At 36.7% G+C, this 19,274-nt stretch overlaps 2 protein-coding genes across 2 annotated transcripts in view; one reads left to right on the top strand and one right to left on the bottom strand.

Moving 5' to 3' along the window:
- LOC135694747 (cytoplasmic dynein 1 heavy chain 1) overlaps positions 1-13,684 on the bottom strand; it is a gene marked incomplete at its 3' end in the record, with an annotated part of 51,692 nt that extends 38,008 nt beyond the window's left edge. The window contains 22 exon segments of the mRNA XM_089109586.1: positions 178-323; positions 687-909; positions 1,264-1,404; positions 1,761-1,880; positions 2,305-2,488; positions 2,846-3,087; positions 3,524-3,670; positions 4,020-4,154; positions 4,497-4,676; positions 5,238-5,321; positions 5,822-5,893; positions 6,343-6,477; positions 6,889-7,026; positions 7,395-7,637; positions 7,867-8,083; positions 8,419-8,664; positions 9,202-9,371; positions 10,141-10,191; positions 11,106-11,326; positions 11,792-11,978; positions 12,499-12,754; positions 13,078-13,684. Coding sequence (XP_088965712.1) covers positions 178-323; positions 687-909; positions 1,264-1,404; positions 1,761-1,880; positions 2,305-2,488; positions 2,846-3,087; positions 3,524-3,670; positions 4,020-4,154; positions 4,497-4,676; positions 5,238-5,321; positions 5,822-5,893; positions 6,343-6,477; positions 6,889-7,026; positions 7,395-7,637; positions 7,867-8,083; positions 8,419-8,664; positions 9,202-9,371; positions 10,141-10,191; positions 11,106-11,326; positions 11,792-11,978; positions 12,499-12,754; positions 13,078-13,589 — 4,050 coding nt within the window.
- A 1,534-nt stretch (positions 13,685-15,218) lies between these two features.
- On the top strand, positions 15,219-18,988 carry LOC135694751 (uncharacterized). The gene is made up of 2 exons (XM_065213611.2): positions 15,219-15,677; positions 16,580-18,988. Exons 1-2 carry the CDS (start codon positions 15,554-15,556, stop codon positions 17,830-17,832), a joined length of 1,377 nt encoding a protein of 458 aa, XP_065069683.2. The 5' UTR covers positions 15,219-15,553; the 3' UTR covers positions 17,833-18,988.
- Positions 18,989-19,274: the final 286 nt, after the last annotated feature.

Below are 19,274 nucleotides of genomic sequence, written 5' to 3'. Positions count from 1 at the left end.
CCGGTCTTTGGAGCTGAAAAGTGGAAACCGGTGACTTCTTCGATTTGCGGTGATAATAAACTTAACCTGCTCTACATTCATGATAACACAAACAACTCCACGACCCAATTCTTCGGTCCCCAGAACAAGAATCCCAAGGAATAGCAAACCTAATACAAAAAGCCATCGGTAACCTACCTTTCTCGGCTGGATAGACAGCCATGGCTGATCCTTTTGGCTATCCAATTGTTCCCAGATCTTTGATAACTCAACCCACACACTTTTCAGGTCTTGGAGCTCCTCCAAAGCGACGACTACCCTTTCATCACTAGGTGCAACGGTTCCTTCAAGAGAAGCACGTAGGTCCTTAGACAGCTCTTCATAGCTCATTGGACATTTAGAAAAGAATTACATCAAACACATTCACAGCTACCTTTACCGACATTTACCAATTCTTTACACTAATTTACGTGTTTCGTACTTCCATAACTTTTATAAACAATAATTCGAAAATACCCTTCGTGTTTTGCAGAAATAAATGTCTAAATAGGTCAAAGAAGCAACCTGAAGAAGTACATTCGAGAATCAAAGATATTGATTAAAACATATTGTCTTTTCATTGTCCATCTACTGCAAAAGACAGCCACTGTAACAAAAATACATGGATCTTCTAAACATCAAATGCAAACGAAATAAAGCCAACCAACCAGGATCAACAAGCTCAAGGGCTTCTTTCGCCTTTGCAACGTTGTCCCTGTCTTCTTTCAATCTTGAAAATTTCCCCTCGTAAATTGCGAGAGAACTCAATGCAGAATCTGGCTTTGTAGTCCCAGCAATAGGTTTGCCTTTTTCCCACTCTGACAGCAAATCTGATGTTCGGGTCTCGACAATCTGATCTTCTGAAACTATTTTCATCTGCAGAGATGCAACCTGCAGCAACAAATGCATTGCAATATTTAGCGATCTGAGCTGCTCCGTGATAAAACACCAAATCGACACAACTAAACATATATACATCTTTCAGTGTTTAAATTTGAAGTGAACATTAACGCAGTCCGCAAAACAACTGGTTATAGTTTATATATAAATACATGTTTAAAACTTAGATCACATCTTTGCTGACCAAGATTTGATGTAAAAAAGACTGAGCCCACCAAAGAACTATGCTGTCTTTGCCTTCTGTATACAAATACCTTCGTAAGTTTTATTCCTTGAATATCAAAATGGCAGAATTTCAAACTATAAACTGAAATTTAAGATATTAAAAAGGCAAAGTCGAATAACCTGCGTCTGGATCGATGCATCCTTCCTTTTTAGAATCTCGTTGAAGGCACCCCATTCACCATCAACGTTGTCAGCGTAGAGCCAGTTGGATGGAAATTGAAATCTCTGTCTCTCCAATATCTTTTGGCCATCTCTGTACGTCTGCAAAAATTGTTTAGTCGCTTCAAAGACTGCCCGGATTAGATCGTATTCAAAAAACGTTCAATTACTTTTTTAAAATGCATTCAAACAATATATAATTAAAACAAAAAAATTATAAACTGAAAAACAAAAAACTAATGAAATCATTTGCTGAATATTTCATCATTATAGTGAAAGTGAGAAGATTCAGGATATTATCCTTTTAGTGAAGGGTTCCTGAATTTGAATTTATTTTTAAAATGCAACAGATCCTAAGGATTAAAGCTAGTCCAGAGAAAGTTCAGAAAAATATAAATGTAGCGTCGAGGCTCAGTCAGTCTTCGGCAGTATTAATTCACCTGACACAGACAACCTACCTCGACTTGCCTTTCCCAGTTCTTAATTTTCCTTTTCAATGCTTGTACGTCTGTGATAAAACTAACTGCTTCGGCTGTTGATGCAACTTCAAGCGACTGCTGTTCCAGATCTTCACGTGCCTGGTGGAAATAAACCAGGGTGACAACAATGAACATGAAAACGTAATGACAAACAAATTTCTATACAACGCCCTGGCTATTAGAAGTAACCCCCTATCAACAACTCCATCATTTGACTCAGCTAAATGACATAAATAATGGAAATAAATACGATAAAATCCTGTGCTTTGGGATGCTTTAGTTGGAAAACATAGGACACTACTTTTAGAGAAGGTGGAACAACACGCCAAGCCAAGAGATGACAAAATATGAACCTCTTCAATGGCTTCTTTAAACTTAAAGCCCATTTGGCAACTATTTATACTAAAAGTGAGCGCCTTCATTTTCTAAACAATTCAGTAACGCCAATTTTATTGCCCCGGGTGTCGAACATTTACCGCAATGCATACATTTCTATAGCAAGCCAACCAAACAGAACACGAACCTTTGCAATACCAGTGTAGAAATCGTTCATGTTGTCTCCAAGATGACTTCCAAATTGGGTGAGAACACTTTTCTGAATGTTGTCATACTTCAAATTTACTTTAGACTGCACGGCGGTGTAGTCAATAACGATTGGTCCAAACGTTTTCTTTGTATCTGACGTGTCAAATGTTACTCGAGACTCTCTGGAAAAAAATTGCTCAATATGCAAAAATATTGTACGCCAACTAACACCAGGTGTTAGTTATTTGATTAATGCTCATTTCCTACTGATATGAGAATCTAAAAGGCGGTTTAAGAATAAGCTATAAGGTTAAGTTTTCTTCTTCAAAACATCGAGTCGTTATTTTACTTGATTATCAAGGTAGTCCTGCGTGTTGTTTCGGGAGGTTTCGCTCATCAGATCGACTTCGATTTTCGTACTTGCAACTCTAAGGCATGTACTCTAACAGACATTTTTGCAGTCAAACGATTACTACAAGGCCTTTGCTATAAAACTGATATGTGGAAAGACTTTTGTCATTTTATCCTGGTCATTTTACCTGATCTGATTTAGGAGGTTCATCCAGCTTTCAAGGCTGTCCATTCTGTCAACAATTACTGACATTTCCATATCCCAAAGTGCTTGGTAATTTAGCCAAGTTTGTGAATAGTCTTCAACATCCTTGACCAGCTCCTGAATAGTGCCATACGCTTCAGTAATGGTGCCTGTGCTGTCTGTGATTTGGGTCAACAGCTTATGATACGTCGACTCTCCTTCACTATCGCCTCGTTCTATGCCAACCTAAAAAACCATTATGCTCATTGCTACTGCAGCAATTCAAAGAACTTGCTACATTCAAACATATGCAAGCACTCTTTGTTTGATAAGCAACAACAGATTGAAAAAAGCAATCCAAATTCTAACGAATTCCTGGCTTCTCACATTAGAATAACTTAACAGACTCGAATTCTTTAGAGCTACATTAAGCAAGTAGCAAACTTCTCTTAACCTTACCATTATGTAATAACCTCGTTTTGGGTCTTGTTTGAAAAAGAAACAGCCTCGCGCTTCGCTTTTCTTTAAGACTGTGGGTAGAGGCGCATAAAAAGTTTCTTAGTTCCTGGTCACGAGTTTGTTAATTTAATATAAGACAAAGGACATAAAACGGCTACCGAGCCCACACTTTGGTAAACCTTCCTTTAGAGTGACTAATGCTACGGGTCAACGCCCATTTTACCTGGTATCTTTGGCTCTGGATTCGGGACAGCTGAGTGATGATTCCACACCAGCTTGACAACTCGTTATACAAATGCTCTCTCGTTTTCTCAACGGGCGGATGCATGTGAATCACTTGATTTTGAATTCGGAACTCATGCCGCAATGTCTAGAAGAAAGTTGGATACATAAAGTAATTAGCTATCTAAAGAACATCTTACAAGATTGTTGTACATGATTTGTAATAAAAATAGATAATAGTTTAATCAAGGAGTATATATATATATTCAATAACTCATAGTAATTTGAACAGTAATTTAAGGATTGACGATGATGGTTGATTTTGATTGACCCTGATTTATTATGATTGATCATGATTTAATATGATTGATCATGATTTAATATGATTGATGATTATTGCTCATGGCGATATTTGATAAATAATGATGGTTGATGATAATAGCGCTGATGACAGTAATCACAGTGATGCGGTTATTATATCATAAAGACAAATATACCTTGATTTCAGGTTTCCCGCCAGCACGATGTGCTCCTATATCTGAGTCATCAATGAAATCAATAATATCGCCTTTGAGACACTGGATCCAGGCTTTGATTCCTGATTGCAATCTGCAAACAAGCCTTTTCTCAACCTGGAAAAAGCAAAATGGATGAATGGATGATTAAAATGGACGAAAATTTCATGAAATTCGTGTTTGTTTAAAAAGAAAAATGGTTTATCTTGAATTGAAATCCCCAATTCCTGGCTGATTTCATTATAAACTGGGGTGATTTCATTCAAATATTCTAACTGCTAAATCCAAATGAATTTTTATTAGAGATCCAACGACACAGTAACTTACATAACCAGGTACCTATATCCTAATCTACTTACCGGATTAGTAGCTTTATCAATAGCTACTTCGTAATTTACACCTAATTACAAAAGGAGACAGTGGGAGATAGCAATTTGATTAGCACAAGTAACTACATGCCTCTTCATCAAGACTTTTCACCCAGGAGCTCAAGTTCGAGTATGAATGCAAATTCAAATCATCCACAGCTTTTTGTATTTTTCCAAGAACTTCATTGAATGTTTCCCGGTTGTAAGCACAAGTTTCCAAAGATCTGACTTCAATATCAATCTTTTCGATGCTAGCAATCAACTCGTCTACCTGCAAAGGCACAGAAATGAAAAGTGTTAGGTTAATCAATCGATACATGTCGAAAAATTTAAGCTTAGGCTAAGGGCATTCCTTAATAGCATTAGAGAACTGAAGTGTGACCTCATCATAAACATATTATTACAATTTCTGGCTAACCATTTTGACATATCTGAGGGAACAACATGAAATATCTCAAAACAATATAAAATAAAGCAGAACTGTTGTAAGTTGACTGAGACAAAGCAAATTTAAAAACTAAGTTTCGCTGCTGGATTATTAAAGCTCTGGTTCATGGAGCAACTCAATGGGGGACAGAACCTGTGCTAATGTGGCCATAACTTAGTCAATTATTTATATATTTGATTGATTTTGCACAATTAGGGGCATTTCAACATGACCTATCAGGTTTTGCAGTCAAAGTTTAAAAAATCCAAAAACAAATTTTTGTGAAGGAGTCATCCGGTTCTTAACCTCGTGGTGACGAAGAATACAGTGTTACGGTTTGCAGACAGAAAATTAAGCTGCTATCTTTTGCAAGAAGCAAAATAACTTTGACTGTTCTGGACATACCTTTTCCTGATAATTTGTCACAGCTTCTGACAGACGCAGCACGTAGGGCATCAACTTGTATGATTGCCAGTCAAGACCACTTCCCTGAGAAACAAAACATAATACATTTAGAGACGAAAGATTCAATAAGATGGCTCACTGAATTACTTCATGTAGTAACAGCGTGGCTAAACTAGGAGACGTATAATAAGGCCGAAAGATATCAAGGGGATAAATTAAAACGTTGTAGAGCATAGCAATGCAAATCCTTCGACGACTGGGAGCCGCCAAGGTGGGGGGCAATATATTGTTAAACAGAAGAATTTTGCTACATTAGATGGGTTGAAATCTGCCGTCGGATCACACTTCATAAACTTTACAAGGTGGATTCACTTCGCATTACTCATTGTGAGAGGTTATGCTCTAGCTTTAAAACAGAGAGCACCAATAGAACGGTTAACAACCAAAACAGCATCAGCAGTAGCAACAAAAACTATTCAAAAATAGTTACAAAATCACAACTACGTCTAACACAAATAAAATGCACCGATCAACAATAATATCAACAAAAATCAGCCTTGATAAACAATCATAAAATTCTCTACCTCGTTGATAAGATTCTGAATGTCCTTCTTGATTCCAGCAACCAGTGGTGAAATGGAAATTTTTTCTGTCACCTGATGACAATAATGTTAATATAAACAAACAATCCAATAAATTAACTGTAGAGTACATCAGCCACGTATAATACGTGGAATGACAATTATGTGTTCAAAATCTTTCCTTGTGAAAGTTTCAAAGCCACTTAATTCACGTTCAGCTTTCCAAAGCCTTTCTGGTTTGAATATCGGAAAATCCGGGCAATTCACACACATCAGCAGAAGGTCTTTCTTACTCAGTGTGAAACATTGGATGATATAAAACGCGAGAAGGATTTAAATACAAAAGCTGGAAAACAAGCACATTTAACAAGATTTAAACCTTCAACACAATGCGACGGTGTCAATGTACTTTGTATTTAGCTCAATTTCTTCTCGTAATGTCATCTTCAGTTACAAAACGAAGTACAAATGAACTTTGGTGAATAAAATACTTAGGAAAATCAATGAATTGCTTACAAAGCTACCTTGTCATTTGTCATGTCATATGTGCGCACGCTTTCAATCAATGATATGGCAAAGGGGTAGTACTGGTTGGCATCGTTAGCCTGTCTCACAATTGCCAGTGGAACCCTGAAGCCAAGCCACTTGCAGTTTCGCACCTAGATTATACAAATCATAGTTAGTTAAAAAATTGGCATGATCGATAAAGCTCACCTCATTAGATTTATAGTCTTACTTTCAGAAGGCTTTTTCTTAACTAACTGGCAGTTCATTTCACTTTAATGGCACATTTGCAATAAGTAACATTCTTAAAACATCTACATCATAAAAGGTACTTCAATTGCAATAACAGTTAATGAACCGTAGATTATCAAAAGGTTAAGAACAATGCTAAGCCAACATCAAACAGTGATACTTTATAGCCAGGAAAACCCGAACAAAACACATTGAATTTAAAGCATTGAACAAGAGCTTAAAGGCAGAGCCCGGCATGTTTTCAAAACCGGCCTGATGTCGTACTGCATGAATATACAAAATACAGCCCATTTCATCTCGTGTAAATCTCTAACCTCTTTAGCTAGTGTGATAACATCAGGCTGGAAGTTAACTTTCAATTTCAGCTGGGTGGCTCTTGGCCCACCTCCACGTGTGCGAACGGTGTCAATGGCAAATATTCTTCCAACAACACCGAGATTTCTTTGCTGAACCTAAAAGGACAACGGTATATAAATTAATAACATCATATTACAAATAACTTGACATATTGGTGGAATATCAACCTCCTGTAAAGAGAGTCTTGAGGGCAGTGGAATTTAGCAACCCCATATTTCAAGACAACCTGGTTAAGAATGCCTAAACGCAGCTACGAAAAGTATTTAACAAACGATAAGCAATTTGCCAATCTTGCCAGAGGTAATAATGAAAACAGAAACTCCTGACAGGTGCTTTTAAGAGGACTATTGCTTACTTCACAAAAAAATCTTTGTTCAGATCAGTTTTATTCAATTTGTAGATTAGTCCTCAATGTCTTTATCAGTGTCAACCAAAAATAAATAGCTAAGATGGCCCTCATTACCTGTTGCGCCCAGTCATCAAAAAGCTCTTGTGTGCTCAGTTTCTGCCTGAAACTGTCTCCATCAGCCTTGAGTCTTTGTCCCTCGACATGGTTTTCCCAATCCTTGCCCAATACATCTTCAACACGACGCAAATATGCCTTCAATTGTCTTTCAATCTGTCTGGCCCAGATGATGGAACCAGAGATGGGAGGGAGATCCCTCACTTTGCTCATTCGGCAAGCTTTGCTGTGTGGAAACTGAACCTATGTAACATAAAAAGATCACAGTTAGTAAAATTTGCCATCTCTACAGTACCAGAAAAGTTGGTTAAGTTCAAATAGTTTTGGGCTAACTAAGTATGAAAATAATTATCCCTTCCCAACTGCATTCATTAACTTTATTTAAAAAATATTCGCTAAGGTTGGAACAAACAAAAAATGATAAGATTAAAACAAAATATCTTCAACACCAAACAACCATTAATTCAGGTACCTTGAACTTGTCATGGAGTGTTTCAATGTCATCCTTCACTCTCTGAATCAACTGTGTTTGATACTCTCTTATGGCTCCTCTTATCCTTGGTCTTACAAACAATGCATTGAATCTTGAAAATATTCTGAACATTTCATTGGCATTCTTTGCTGTTCCAAGTTGGTCACGCAATCTTGATGTGATCCTTGTCTCCACACGGTCAATCTTTTCATCATATCTAGAAGGAATTAGCATATGAAATTAGACACAGAAAAGCAAGATATTTGTTTTCAAATCTATATCAGTTTTAATCTAATCCTTAAAAATCTAAGAAAGAATTTAATTAGCAAATACGCAAAATAATTCCTTGAGAATTAAATAAGAAATCTGCTTGTTAATTTTACAATAAACAGTTATAGCTATAATAGCGTTTTCAAAAACCTGACTTTCTTTGTAACTGTATTTTCAGAGCCAGGCTCATTTAGGTCAATAAAGCCATCCTGGTAAGAATCTTGCTGCATACAGGATATAATAAAATTGGATACAACATTAACTATCATATGTTCTTCTCACCTCTTCAGAGAAGCCTCCCATACCTCTGTACCTTCTTTGCTAACGTCAAGTCCATCAACTTCTTTCATGTTGTCATATGCCATATCAACTTCATTGACAGCATTAGCATCAGCCATGTCAATCATAGCCTCTTCATCTTTAGACTTCCTGTTCTCACTAGCAGAACTCCCAGCTCCAGAGTCTGATGGAGCAGGCCGTAGCACACGCATGATCACAGCTCTAAGTTGCTCATGTTGACGGCGAAACCTGAAACACCCAGTTACATCTTATTAAAAACAATTTTCTACAAAGGTTTAAAAAGTCATACTGACCTGTTTGTAGAGGTGAAAATGCATTAACAACAGAAGTAAAGTGAACAAATATATATAGGGGCAAAAGAAACAAAGCAACAATTTTCATGTCAAAAGATGCTGGAATTTGTTTAGATGTAAAGTCTTTGTACACCTGACACCATGTGACTGATCTTTTTGGTTGCGAAGAGACAGTAGAAAGTAAAGTTGTCATTCATGAACAGGTCAGCATGATTGGACAACTAACATCTACAATACCCCATGTGATTCTTATATCATAAAGTATATACATGGTACTTCATCACAAACCTTGGAAAGGGTGGTAATTAAATATTCTCAAATATTTCAAATGACAAAGCAGAGTGCTGATCTTGATTTGGTAGCCAATAATCACCACTCAGTGCAAACACATGACTAAAACTTATAACTGAATGAATTTGTTCTTTAAGATGGAAATACAGAAAAAGTTATGAAATCATACAAATGAACTTACACTCTCATTTGATTCAATCTATCCTGCAATTTCTTATGGCTTGGGTTAATCCTCCAGGCCATCTTCATGCTCTCATCCCTCTTCTTTTTTGCAATATCACGAAGCAGTGATTGAAGCTTTTCATACTCATCATCCCATGTGCCAAAAACATCAAAACAGCTTGCCATTACCTATAAAATATTTCACTAATGTCACCAAAGGGAACTTTGTTTAGCAAAAAGGTGGCAAACAGAAATTTGTACTGTGAAAGAGAAAAGAGCCACAACAGCAAGATTCTCTGCAGAAAAGTACACCAACAAGACCAGACATCATTCCTCTGGTTAAACATTTCTTGAACAGTTATGGATGTCTGCAGAGAGTCTAGTCAAAGGGTAAAAGAAGAAAAACAACAGCAAAATAAGAAAATGATCTGGTGAGGGTCTTCTCCTGCTACCTTAAATAAGTTTGATTGCAACTAATATTATCCTAGTGATGAGGCTCCTGGGTTTATGGGTAAGGGTTTTTCTGAACTGGAATAAAAGAGTATATATTAAAGAGCATTCTATGCCATATGAATCATTAGCCACAAGATTAGCAATTTTTGATAAAAATTGGATAAAAAAAATTATATAGTATTTTTTGGAGCACCTTCTGCAGATTAGCAGAATTTCTTCTGTTCATAACAAAGCGCATTTCCCCTGGATTAAATGTTATGCCAGTGCCTACTATAATAGCATAATATGTTGGCTAAAAATAGTTTTAACAGACATAATAAAAAAGAATATAATTGAAAAGTAGAGTTTTTCCTTGCTTATAGCATTAAAATTGACCACTTAAAGAAGCTCTCAAAATCTGAGACACTTTAAAAAATCCCTTCACTTTTAAAAATCTAAGGAGCTTTCAACAAAACAATTCATGCTGGAAATTTAATCTAAAGAAAAATTCAACTCATGAACAAACCTTTTCAAATTCTTCATAATTAATAAGCATCAGCTTCCTTGTCCCAACAACCTGAGTAAAAAAAGTTTATTGTAAAATAAGAACATTTCAAGCTGAAAATTCTTTAATGCATGTTTATACCTTTTTTCATCCACCTGATATCAAATTTTGATATGTACCACTATCCTACAAAGACAGTGATACAATTTTAGGGAAACTTTCACTATATTTTATTCATGTAACCCCTTAGTTATGTTGATTATGTGATTGAAGTAAATAAGGACTCATCTGAAAGGACAAAGGGAGACTTGAACGAACAAGGAGAGAGGATGACTGCCTCTTGAAAATTGCACGCAAGAAGAGTTAATTTTTTCTTGGTATTACAATAGCAGCTAAGTTAACCCTATAATATTTCCTTTAGTTCATCTAAGCATGTTTACCAAAAAGTTTATAACAACAAGGTTAACACTCATAAAGGACAAAGAGCATATAACTGGTAAAAATAACTCCCTCAATGCTAATCAATAAGCTACAATGCCATTGAGTAACATAAAAGCAAGCACTACATAAAAACATGCTTTCAGAATTCTTTAATTCGAACCACATCTAAATGACCAATATAGAACCTCTAACTGTGCAGGTCAAATTTGCCAAAAACTATCGAAAGGTAATTGAAATCCTACTCATGCTCATTGAAAGCCTGCTAAAGAAGCTTACTAATGGATTACTGCAGATTAGGCTTGGTTCATAGAAGTAAGAATAGGGAAAGCAACTTACATTTGAAAACTATCATACTTATTCTGCATGGCAAAATCATTACATTTCTTCAGGGAAAATTATTAAGATTCATAAATTCCAAATACACTTTATGATGTCATTGCCTCTTTACTCTAAACTGTCAAACTGGAAGGAGCCTAAAATATTTTAGAAAGAATAATTGCTGAAAAAATAATTTTGACTCAAAAATACTCTAGAATGGTGCAAACCTTTAAGAACTGCGAACTGAGATCTCGTGATATGGCTTCCACAAGCCTCAAAGCTCTTTGCACTGGATATCTTGTACTCCTTATTTTTCTCATATGAGCAAATATGCTCATGAGAGCTATTTTGATACGACTCAACTCAGTGGCAGAAAGCAGCTCTTCTAATGGGAAATCTTTCATCAAAGGGTTATAGTCATTTACAGTTGTCAATGCTTGCTTCAACCCTGCAAAATGTGTTGAAAATTGATCATTTTGACTAGATAACTTTGAAGTTATCTAGTCATAATATTACAAGTAGCAAATTAAGGAATTGGGTAGCTTTCCAGAATGTATATTGGGGGCAGGCCAATTGTTTTTATAAAATGACATCACGTTTCACCATTCTTTTAGAACAAGAGACAATTGCCTTCCAAAAATATTTGAGGAGCAGCTGCCCCCTAGATCCCCCCAATTATCTGCCACTGTGTAAAATCAAGGAAAATATTATCGTAAATGTAAAAGTCATGTCATGCTGATTGTTTTCATCCAAAGCATCTTCAAGGCAAACAACATTATTAGACTGTTTCAGGAAAAAACTACATCTGTGGAACAAAAATTTGCAGAATTTTCAAAGTCACTTTCATCATACAAAAAATTAAATCATTAGTTCACAGACAGCTATAGTTTGAGGTGAAATCAAATGATCTTACCTGTATCACTATCAAAGCTGACCGTTGCATGGAATCTTTTGGCATATTTCAATATGTCCAATGTCAATGTGACTTCTTGACTGTCCCTTTTCTCTTGAATTCTCTGCAGAGCTTTCTCAAGATTCAACCAAAAGCTTATTTCTTGCAAAGCAGTTCCTGATGAGTAATCTCTGTCCAGTTTTGTTACCTAGTACAAAATGATTTGTAATTCAATGAATATTCAAACATTCAGTGATGAAGACTTGGAAAATATTAAATGAACTTTTGCTTCATAAATCTTTAGAGCAACAGCTCAGAAATTCCAGCTGGTTAAAATTCATGATAAAAAAAATTTCGAAGAATGTGTCATGTGACAAAGAATGAAGAGATCACGTTTTTAGATGGTCAGCCATGCCTATTAGGTGAGATTTTGTAGAAACTTTCTTTTCCTATTAATCATTGTAAAGTGTTTTGCAAAAATTTATGAAAAATTCATGTTAATCATGTTTAATAGTTGATACCACTTGCAGAAGATTTGTTATCTAAATGAAAGGCTTCTGCAGCTTGGAAGAAATTCACAAAGCATCCTAAAATAAAGCATGTTCAACTGGCATACAATTTTTTTCTGTACATGATAAAACTTGAATGAGTACTGTAGCATCTAAACTTTATGAAAAGAAATTCGTTGGATTATGTAAATTTGAACTTATATAATTATCATAAAAAACCTTCTGAATTTCCCTTATCCATCTGTTTACTCCATGTTGCAAAGCATTCAAAAACGTTGAATCATCAACTTTATCTGCAAAATCTTCTGGAGTTGGTTTCCTCCCCTCTCCATTGCACTTTTTCACGACAGCAACAACGAAAGGGTGGAAGGTCAGTGTGATCTCTGGAATGTCAATGTTCTGCTGAAGGTGTAACAAACCCATTTCTAACTCTGCGATCTTTTTTTCGACCATTGGCATCATTTTGTCGCCTTCCCTGGATAACATAACAGAAAATTATTGATGAGAAAATAAAATATATTTTGTGATCAAAAACTTTTAAAATGAGGAAATAACATGGCAGTTGATTTTATCTCAATGCATAAATATAAGCTTTTATCTCAATGCATAAACATTTCAAATTTATAGATTGCTTTTCAATTTCTGAATTTTTCCAAAAATTTTGGCAAAAACCGACAATCAATGTTACTTTACATAAAGTGTACTTGAACTTGGTTAAATCTGAGGATGAGATAATTTTGCAGTGTCTGCAAGACAATGTTTAACAGCTCTACCAAATGCACGTCTGAAGGGTGTTACCTGTCTGATTTTCCAGACTTCTTCACATAGGACTTGAAAAACGGAGCCACGGCATTGCTTACATACGAATGCAGGGTCTCAAACGGAGAACCGCATTCGAAATTCAAGACTCTCACTTGTGTGCCAATCTTCTTGTCAGCCTCTAAAACTGGGCCTCTTTTTATAAAGCCTACAGAGACGATTTTTGAGGAGAAGAACTGTACGGTGAGCTCAACTTTATACTCAGCCGCGACAGTCTGTGTGCTACCAGCACCATCTTCAGAATCTCCTTCTTCTTCCTTGGGGACATTTCTATAAACTAGCATAGAGCGTGTCTGAGGGTCTGAGATGAACTTCTTGATAAACTCGACATTTGCCGGGTCTTGCAAGGCCTTGTCCAATTCAGGTGAGCCTGACGGGTCATCATCAAGTATTCCAGCGGAGACACTGCGAATGTATTTCACAACTTTCCCAAGATCTGCAGTCATTACTGCTGGAGTTGGAGGTTCCCCACCTTCCCCAGCTTGTTCCATTTCGGATTGCTGAGATCTCGAGCGATTATTCCATTCTCATTGAAAAAGGGTATCTCACCTCCAATCGAATGAAAACAGAAGAGCGAACTTCGCGCACAGACTGCTGGGATATGTGATCCCACGCCCTTTCTTCAGAGGAAATCCAGCCTGGGAGCTCCTCCGTCACCCGCTCGCTGCTGTGTAAACACTAAAGCTAAAAATTCGAATCTTGAACAAAATGAAAAAACGAACCACAAACATTTTGTCTCCAACTTACAAAGATAAGGGTTGCAAGTTGGTAACAGCAAGGAATGAGACAATAATAAAAGCTAATAAGACAATTTTTCAAAACGAAAAAATAGGAAGGTTAACTTTGCTTGACGTTAGGTGCCCGTTTTCAATTAAACAATAAACTTAAATGGTGAATAATATTTGGGCCCATGACCAAGCAGAATAAAAACTGCTAAACGATTCTATTTTGCAAATATTTATTTCATTAGAATCAAATAGTTTAAAAACCAAGTGAGTTTGTTTTTTGGGGGTGAATTCTATATCAGATACAAGTAATAAAACTCATTCCATAAGTCATCAAAAAAGTTTCAGATGACTAGACCTCTCAATCTTGTTGTGCTTATTTTTTTGACAGTGTGATTTTTTTAATTATACTTATGATTAATTTAAACATTCAGTGAACATTCAGTAACATTCAGTTTTTAGATGCTAGGAAATTGTCCAACAGAAACTTGTTGTGAAGAGTTTTCGCATTTGCAAACAAATGCTGATGTCATGACAGTTTCTGCAAACAAATGTTAATAGATTCGATTCCATTCTTATTCTATGAGGGCAGGAGAAGTACAGTTTCATTCTCTCTGTCTAAAACTGTGAACGTTCTATACAAACCCATAACGATAGATTTCGACGAAATTTCTGACTTCTTGGCTTTTTCAAAATTCATTTTTTCTGAATTAGCTTGATACGAGTACTGAAGCTTCTTACTTTTTTTGACGGTCCAGAGCTCGTTGTTTATAGTGACTTTCTAATAAAAAATGAATGTTTTGTCTTAAATCTTTGGGTCCCAAGATATGGAATTAATAGTTTACCAAAAGAGATCAAATCCTCGGAAACTGTTTACATATTCAAACGATTGATAAAGCAATAGGCTGGCTCTATTTTAGTTTTCGTCAAGTTTACAATTCGGAAAGTTTGGTCATCATTTTTCTATTCGAATTAGCTTAGTTTATTTCTATTTTGTAATTAAAAGAAGAAGTTTTTCCCATGCCATTAAGGCCTGCGTAACAGGGGCGGGCTTTATATCCGGGGTAGCTTTGTGGCTCTGAAGTTTCCGGTTCCAGAGATAGCCGTAGTTTCCAATCAGTTACTTTTACGTTTATCGTTACGTTACAGTTACTTTTACGTATATGGACTTATACATAAACTCCAAAATTTCTGCTTATTGAAATTCTGAGGGGCCTGGGTGGCGATCGCCACCTATCCACCCGGTCCAGTCCACCCCTGCTGCTTACGCAGGCATGTGGGTGTTTTGAAGTTTTCTACAAAAGGAGATATATTGTTCAAGAAAAAAATCAATGTACTCTTCAATTCACACCAAAGACATTAAGTCCTAAGAGAAATAACACTTGAATTCAGATCAAACACCCTGCCACATTGGACCAATTCCGCTGAGGCATAACTGATCGTCGTTTGTTGAAAAGAAAGCAGTGAATATAAGTCCCACTGAACACACACTATAATAGCACATTAATCCGCTAGCTCTTCTTTATATCAGCTAAGTAAACAAATAATGGATTCGCAAATTACCGTTTGCGAGCAATTATGGTAATAAAAATGAATAAGTGTTCATTTGGGCTCGACTTGATATTTTCGACAACATTTCATTTTGTTTTGCATGGATGGTATTATACAACATCCTCTTATCTATAATTAAACAGATGTCACTTACGATATGAAATGAAGCAACATACAACATGGATGATTGCATTTATCATTCGACAAAGAACGAGCGAAAACCAACTATTTCTTTACAGCTTTATTTTGCAGTTTTGGTTTGGTCTTCGTATGTCATCAGATTCTGTGAATGTGTCACTTTAGGTGAGTAAAGCTTAAATAAAGTTAACATGCTAGGGGCAATTTTAGAATAGCACAGAGTTTAATATATAAAAACATGATCAAAGCTGCTAGTTTTGTGCTAACAGAACAATATGGCAGCGCCGGGCTTAATGTCTAGGGGCTATTGGCCTAGAATATATTGACGCCATTTTTGGGTCACCGAGCCTAAAATCTCTTGTATACATTAAGAGAGCTTCGCCGGCAAGGAACATCCGTACTAGACACTAGTAATTCTAATTTCAACAATTTATTCTGATAATTTCAACTCACTGCAAGTTAGCCAAAAGAAACTGTCTGCTTATAACTGAAAATAAACATGTATGCCAGAAAACCGAGGGCCTAAATCTGGGCCGGGCTCAGATTTGAAGATTTTACCCTGCTAATTTGACAAGATACTTGCTATACTTCGTAACATTGCGTGGTAAATGAGACTGTAAACGCATTTTTACCCTATATTGCATTACATTAAAGCCAATGCTCGTGTTTATTTAAAGGGAAATTACTTGGAATGCTATTAGGTGATTTTATGGGATGCTTAAGACTGGATTTAAAGGCTGTTCACTTAGGGAAAGTCGACCCAGGAAAACCATTTGCCGGAGCAGGACATAGAAGTGCTTGCCTCTTCAGTCTTCATTGACAAAACATCCCCGGGATGTCAAGCCCCTTACTTCTCAAGATACCTTATTTAAACCCCCTATACAGGGAACCTGGACCATTTTTGCAGGGCGGTAGCTTTCATTTAATGAATTAGAGCTTTGTCATGGACTAATAACAGGCACCGCGGAGCAGGGGGGCTCTAGCCCGACCGTCTACCGAAACTATATATCATTTTACCAAAACTAGGCAAATATAACATTTTACCAAAACTTCTCTTTATTCTGCAGAAAAGTGCATCAAGGATAAAGAGAAAGCAGTATCAGAAACGTATCTTACTGGTATTCTAACTGGAATTGCGATAGGTATTGCCATAATAATAGTGCCGCTACTAGGGTACTTGGCTTACCGCAAAAGAACCCATCGGAATAGCACAGCTCAGGACGACGAAGAGTCAGTGTCTAGAGTTGACGGAGCTGTGACTAGACGACCCAGTATTTGTTTGATAAATGGAACGAGTGAAAAAAGCAATGCAAAAGCAATTGACCGTAAGCAAAATGAGATAAATTGCTGTGCATTGGATAAAAGCTTCGCCAATGGCAGGGAGGAGCTCTTTCTTAGGCGGTCAGCACATGGAACCTTGAAGAAAGCAATTAAGCGTAGTTCTCGATGGATTATTTCAAGGGGCCTAAAAAATAATATAGAGGTGCAAAAACTTAAAAATGCACCACCTGAAGAAACAAGGGAACATGAAGAAAGAGAATTCAGTGCAAAAATTCATACTAATAATAAAGAAGATGAGCTTTTAAAGAATCAAGACCAATGGAACAGCTCTCCTGTCCAACCCAGATCTGGATATGAATGGCCAAATGTGGATATTAGTGATTCGCACAAAATGGAAAGAAAAGAATTCACTAAAAAGCAAGCAACATCGAAACATAGAAGTTATAGTATGGACATGGGGACAGCGAAGAGTTGTGGAGTCTCAGAACAGCAATGGAAATTGAATATTGACGCCATGAGAAGCGCAAGAAGACCTCGCTCTCAAACTGAGGTCGGAAATGATTTCAAGAAGAGAGCCTTTATGCCCTCCAAAAGCAGAGAATTCACTGTAGAAGGAAGCCGACAGGATAACTTGAATTGGGCTACTGTTAATGGTCGAAGGGTTTCTTCACCATTGTCAGCTACAGAAAATCCCTTGAACACTGGAGAATTGATGGAATCTATCAGTGACATTAATGATCCGGCTCTGGGGCAGCAGACAGAAGGTTTGCCTTCCTATTATCTTCCCACGGGCACTGTGAGCCCAGTACCAGCATTCTCAAGACGACGTAGGAAGTTCAATTCATTCCCGCGTTTGTCAAAAACAAAAGGACAAATGAAGGGGAATCTGCTGCAGAAAGACATTCTGGGCATCAGACATCAGGATGAAACCGACCCCGTTCCGATACCGAGACAACGGAGGGGAACAGAACAGCTTGAAAGGTTACGCATAAACCTCGAGCGATTGTCTAGAAACATTGAAATGACTAGTAATCAATGAAAGTGCGTAGAGGTAGTGACAAAACGCCCCTTTACCTAGAATGCTATGGGGGAAGCATCATAGGATCGATCGCACTGCACGAGGGAAAGGACCGAACACATACGATTGGAATCTGGAGACCATTTGAATCTGCCTTTATTGCTTAAATTGTATTGCATATTTCTTGCAGTTTTTGCCTTTGAAGCGTCTCGGAAGCAAATAGATTTTAACGTGAAAGCTGAAGGTGAAATGTTGGAATTAGGGAAATTTACAACCCTATCTACAAATCTCTCGCATCCTATGCTCCAAAGAGTTCATTGAAACGCCTGTTATGGTTTTTAAGATCATATTCGAAAATCTGAATTTCCATATTCCGCGTTTTGGTAGTGGCGCTGCACGTTTTACTGGTTGTACTATGCATTTTGAATAGTGTTGGATGTGGAAATTCATTAAAGTAAAACCTTGGTTCACATTTTCGAACAATGTTTTTCATCAGCTGTTTCCTTCCACGGGTTTTAAAAGTTTTAACTATACTTGCGAATAGTGGTGTACACAGCTCCCAAAAAGAGAGGGGCCTTATAAAAATTAGCTGCTAAAAGCAATGTTTAATTTGGAGTCGCTCCAGAGGGTTCCATGTGAAGTCGCATAATGCGACAGGTTCAATCGCGCCAACTACATTCTGCTGCACTCAATAAAGTTAGTCGAATTTAATCAAGTTAAGCGTCGCTGTGAAATTTTTTACTCTGAGAAGTTTTTTCAAAGCTTTTAAAAACGCATTCACATTAAAAAACAAGAGTCTTGTATTATTTAATTATTTTATCTGACTGTATTTTAAAAAGCAAAAGGCAATATGATTTCTTCAATTTTCTCAATTCTTGTTTGTTTTTACAACCTTCTTCCAGCCAGTGAGATTAGGGCCGTGATGTTTTTACGACACCACTAGTTGTGAAAACAATGCGTTGAGAAGATAGGTTGGCGACGGAGAAATGGCTCAAGGTCCAGTTAAAATTGGAACGCTTTAGAATCTACATTGCTGTTTAACATTCCTGTTGTTTTTGCAATGGAATCAAGCTACTCTTGAGCTTCTTTTGTAGTACATCGCTCTCTTGATGTTAATAAAACGTTTGTATGATCTTTACCACACAAAAAAGGACATGAACTGGAAACCTACATATCGTACCGCATCATAAATATATCAAATTTTATAGTAAAACCTACTCTTAAATAGCACTGAACAGACACCGCGCTTTAACCCCTTGCCCCCCCATTTGTTTGCAATTGTAGGTTAGAAAATTTACTCTAACGCAACTTTACAAAAGTTTACTTTAACGGATCCTAAGTAGTAGCAGTTCTTCTGGAATGGGAACCCTTTTTTGTTCATTTTCTTGGTGTATTATCTTGTTAAATCTATTTTATAGTAGTTAATTAATTCCCTGAATCGAACTGTTTTTGAAAAATAAGCG

Source organism: Rhopilema esculentum, chromosome 8 (genome assembly GCF_057945365.1).
Source record: "Rhopilema esculentum isolate cy_ngs chromosome 8, ASM5794536v1, whole genome shotgun sequence".
Lineage (NCBI taxonomy): Eukaryota > Metazoa > Cnidaria > Scyphozoa > Rhizostomeae > Rhizostomatidae > Rhopilema > Rhopilema esculentum.
Note: the sequence above shows the minus strand (reverse complement) of the source record. Positions and strands in the feature narration are given on the sequence as shown.